This window comes from Microtus ochrogaster, unplaced genomic scaffold (assembly GCF_000317375.1).
Source record: "Microtus ochrogaster isolate Prairie Vole_2 unplaced genomic scaffold, MicOch1.0 UNK3, whole genome shotgun sequence".
NCBI lineage: Eukaryota > Metazoa > Chordata > Mammalia > Rodentia > Cricetidae > Microtus > Microtus ochrogaster.
In genome coordinates this window covers 5691000-5695434 of record NW_004949101.1, presented here as the reverse complement: position 1 = coordinate 5695434, position 4435 = coordinate 5691000, and the positions used below count along the sequence as shown (strand labels likewise).

General features: G+C 40.3%; 1 protein-coding gene across 3 annotated transcripts in view; it reads right to left on the bottom strand.

Annotated features, from left to right (window-relative positions):
* Positions 1 to 4435, bottom strand: part of Kif16b (kinesin family member 16B) — a 269246-nt gene that overhangs the window by 231804 nt on the left and 33007 nt on the right. For all 3 annotated transcript variants that reach the window (XM_005365523.2, XM_005365524.2, XM_026788505.1), the window contains exon 2: positions 1866 to 1935. In XM_005365523.2, coding sequence (XP_005365580.1) covers positions 1866 to 1935 — 70 coding nt within the window. The remainder of the gene's footprint in view (positions 1 to 1865; positions 1936 to 4435) is intronic.

Here is a 4435-nt window from a genome sequence, read left to right as displayed (position 1 = left end):
TGGATGGAAGATAGATAGATAGATAGATAGATAGATAGATAGATAGATAGATAGATAGATAGATGATAGATAGATAGATGATAGATAGATAGATTTGACATCTATTCTAGTTACTCAATTATCATATAAAGAAATATGTATAAAACACAAAAAGCAACAGAGTAAATCAAGGAAAATAGCTTCCATGATATACATGCAAAAAGGATTCAGCCAAAGCACTATGAGCACACAGATGCATGAAGCAAAGAAAAGGTCGCTACAGGAAGGAGGTAGACAGAACTGAACCAGCCTGAGAAGATGATGCAAGTCAAAGAAAAAAGGCTCAGGCTAGGCCAGAGAGAGTCATGTTGTGCTGAAGACTCTAATAAGTATGAAAGGAAAGCATTCTAGGACAGAACTCCTCAAGCAAAGGGATACCCACACCCCAACACATGCTCCCTGGGAAAGTAGTACTATTCCCATTCCTGTTTCGGGCGATCAAGTTGTACTACTTAGAAAGCAATCTTAAGAGTAGCCACTGGTTGGGACCATGAGTTAATAGAAATCAATTCATAGTGCACTTGGCCATGGAGCAGTAAACCTCAGAAACTGTTACCTCCACACTGGAGGGCACTAAGCCCTAAAAGTACATGATGTCTTTTGTGTTACTTTTATAACCGTGCTCCCTCCTTGAGTGGAAAGCATTCAAGATCCTTATCCAGGATGCTAATGAAATAAATAGTATATTTCAAAGGAAACATGAATAATTTACCATTTTGAAAGATTGTGAAGTTTTTTCATCTACTTTTTTCCCGAAAGTATGCAGTTTTATCGCTTCCTTTTTAAGTTTTCATTGCTTTCAGCTAATAATAAACACCAGTTGTCAGATCATCAAAGATCAGAATACATGATGGATTCTCATTTTAAAGAATCAAAACAAAGAACAGGGGATATAGTTCAGTTGTTAAGAGTGTCTGCCTAGCATGCATGGGGACCTGGATTTGATCCCTAGCATTGCATAAACCAGGTATGACATGGTACACATATACAATCCTAGCACTGAGGAGATAGGGCAGGAGAATCAGAAGTTCAAGGTCATATTCATCCACTGTTGACTGTGGTTTCCTGTCTTGCCTGGTTCCCACAGTCATTAAGTCCCAAAGAAACACACAGAGGACTAAATTAATTATAAACTGGTTGACCTAGTAGCTCAGGCTTCTCATTAGTTTTTATAACTTATATTAGCCCATAATTTTTGTCTATGTTAATCTTGTGGCAAGGTACCTTTTTCAGTGAGGCAGTCACATCTTGCTTGCTCTGTGACTGGCTTCCTTCTCTGTCTGGGTGACAACTGCAGACTGAAACTTCCCTCCTCCCAGAATTCTTGTTGCCCTGCCTCTACTTCCTGCCTGGCTACTGGCCAATCAGCATTTATTTAAAATACAAGTGACAGGGTACAGACCATTTATCCTACAGCAATCCATGTTTGAGACCAGCCTGGGTTACCTAAGATCCTGTTCTCAAAATAAACAAATCCTGTCTCAAGATGTGTCCAGTACATCACAGAATACAGACAACTATAAGGCTGGAATATAGGGTAGAAATGCCAGGTCCTTGTCTACCATAGGAACTCACAGAGCAGAGAAACAGCTTGAGTTAGACTTTCAGGTCAGATAAAACCAGGGCAGGAAAGGCACCAGGATCAGACCAGTGCTTCAGCTTCAGGACTGAGCCTCAGCAGAGAGCATGCAGACACTGCTAACTGCACCGAGTTAGGGCAGTCAACTCGGGTACAGAAGGATCAGGTGCTTCAATCATCTATACCACCCTCCCAGGGGGCAAGTATGGAGCTCTCAGAACTACAGCAGGGCAGGGTCATCACTTGCCTTTAAGTTTGTGATTGTCGTTTTGCTTTTCTCCATTTGAATGATAAACTTGGCTTCCAGGTCCTTTTCTCTGAAACATATATAAAGCAGTATGGGTTAGGAGACAATAGATTATTTTGAAATAAACCTGTTTCATCTGTTTTTCACAAAAGGGTCTTTGATTTTAAATGACATCTGAAAAGTAATCCCAGATAGCACTGCTCCCAAATCCTTGCTAAGGCTATAAACATGAAGACACATGACACAGATGCCACCATCAGAAACTATGACTAACAAAAATGTGCTGTCAAAATCTGGAAGAGTTTCTAACTGTAAGACAAGTCAGCAACAAAAATGCCAGGCACCATGAACAGCTGAGCATGCAGAAGGCAGCCCTACCAGCCTGGATGAAAACCAAGTCAAAAGCTGGGATGGCCACAACTGTGGGCTGCTCCCAGGAGCAGCCAGGGCTCTGCCCCTCCTCTGACCATCTTGTTATATTCACTGGGAATTGTACTTCTTACAAAGCAATAATCAGGAAGTCAGGGAAATTCTGAATAGCATAGTTCTCTAGAACAGCTCTACATATTAGGTAGCAAGGGTCTGTAATCCCAGCAGGAAGACCATGAATTCAAGGACAGCCTGGGCTATATAAGAGAGACCACATCTCAACAAGAAAAAAATATTTACCTATATTAAAGAATTATCAATTACCAATAAAAGGGAATGAAAAGCATCTCTGGACAACATTGTGGCATGGTCACCAGGACATGTGATTTAAGGCAGTCTTCACCTTTTAAGATCTGATTTTAGCATTTTATACTATAAAGAGAAAGTAATAGACATTCAGCACTAATCCTAACTTCAGTTCTGAAGTTTCATCATTTCCTAGGCTAGTGATATATAATCCAATACTCTCCAGTGATGCCAGGCGGCAGCAGCAGCAAGATATGGATACCAGCTGACCCTGAAATCACAAGGGGAATAACACATACCCTATGGCATACACAACACATTGTACTGTGTTAACAAACTGGAAGGCTCTGCAGGTTAAATATACCCATAGAATTGATTTATTGTATTCTTAACTTGTAATAGGCTTAGGGACAAAATCCCATCCCAAGTCCAAAGAAAATGTATGTACAATGATATTACTTGTATGTAGAAAGCAAAAGGACAACCTTAGTCTTTTTCAAAAGGCTACATATGGATAAAGAAGAAAATTGGAGAGAAGGGCAATAACAAAAGCAAGATTTCTCTGAATATTAAAGAATGCAAAATAAACTTGTTTAAACAATCTAAAATTCAAAAGAAGTTGAAAATAATGAATCAAACTTTATACCACAGTGGAAGAACATTTCCACAGGGCAGGGAGGATTTTGACTACACAATGAGACAGAATCAGTTATCTGGTGGTCATTCTAAGATTTTTATTTGTATATTGTAAGATAATTCATGAATACTTATGCTGGTATCACTGGGAGCTACTGCCAGTAGACCTATTAGATTAAAAATGAACACAAACACAAGATGGATGAGATATGGATTCTGAATGGGAAATAACAGCATGAACTATAACCTAAATTTAAAGAAATAAAGGGAGGGGGAGAGGAAGAAAAAGAGGGAGAGGAAAAAATACAGGTTGCACATTCCTAACTGAAATTCTAAAATCCAAAATGTTCCAAACTAGAAAGCTTCATGGACCTTGACATGATGCCACAAGTGACAATTTCACACTTGACCTCATGTGGCAGGCACACATGAAAATATTATACAAAACTACCTTTGAGTGAATCTCATGATTAGTCTCAGGTCCAACTTGCAAGCTATTTCACTCCGTAGATGCTAACATTTCAATATCTCAAACAATCTAAATTCCCAAACATTTCAGATAAGTGATACATAACTCCCTAGTTCTGCCTACTGAAAAGATCTAGAATCATCTGGTCAAAGAATAGGCTCTAAACACCATTTGCCAGAAAAAGAACTCAGGGCTTCTTAAAGAAATTATTCAATCTAAATACCTAAACCTTCTCAAGAAAGCAGGGCCACTACAGATCACTAGGCCTGATAGAAGGCAAGTCCCCAAACAACCGAGGATGGTCCCAGTGCTCACACCCTCTGAGCTCCCCTCCCCTTGCTGTAGGTTGAGCCTGGAGAGTCACTTCCCATGACTAGAAGACAGAATGCCCAAGTAACCTGGGGCTGATTGCAAAAGACTGTAACTTCTATCTTCCTGGCTGTCTCCTTATGCATGTCCCTTCGCTTAAAGCCCTGGTGATGGGGAAGGCCAGCTACCACGTCGTGAGAAACCGTAAAAAAGCAAATCAAAAACACATCCCATATTTCCTCTATAACAGCTACTTCAGAGCAAATAAATGGAAGTTTCCCCTTTAGAGCAATCCCAAACCTATTTGTAGAAGAAAAGACAGAATTAAAATAGCATTGTACTTTCATCCCTGGTGAGTTAGTGACTCAACTCTGTGAACACCATGGCTAATCACCCAGCCCCCGCAAGATGGCCCTGGTTGGCAGAACCCGCCGACAGTACAGTACACCACCACTGCTCCACAGTCCTGTCTACAGTACAC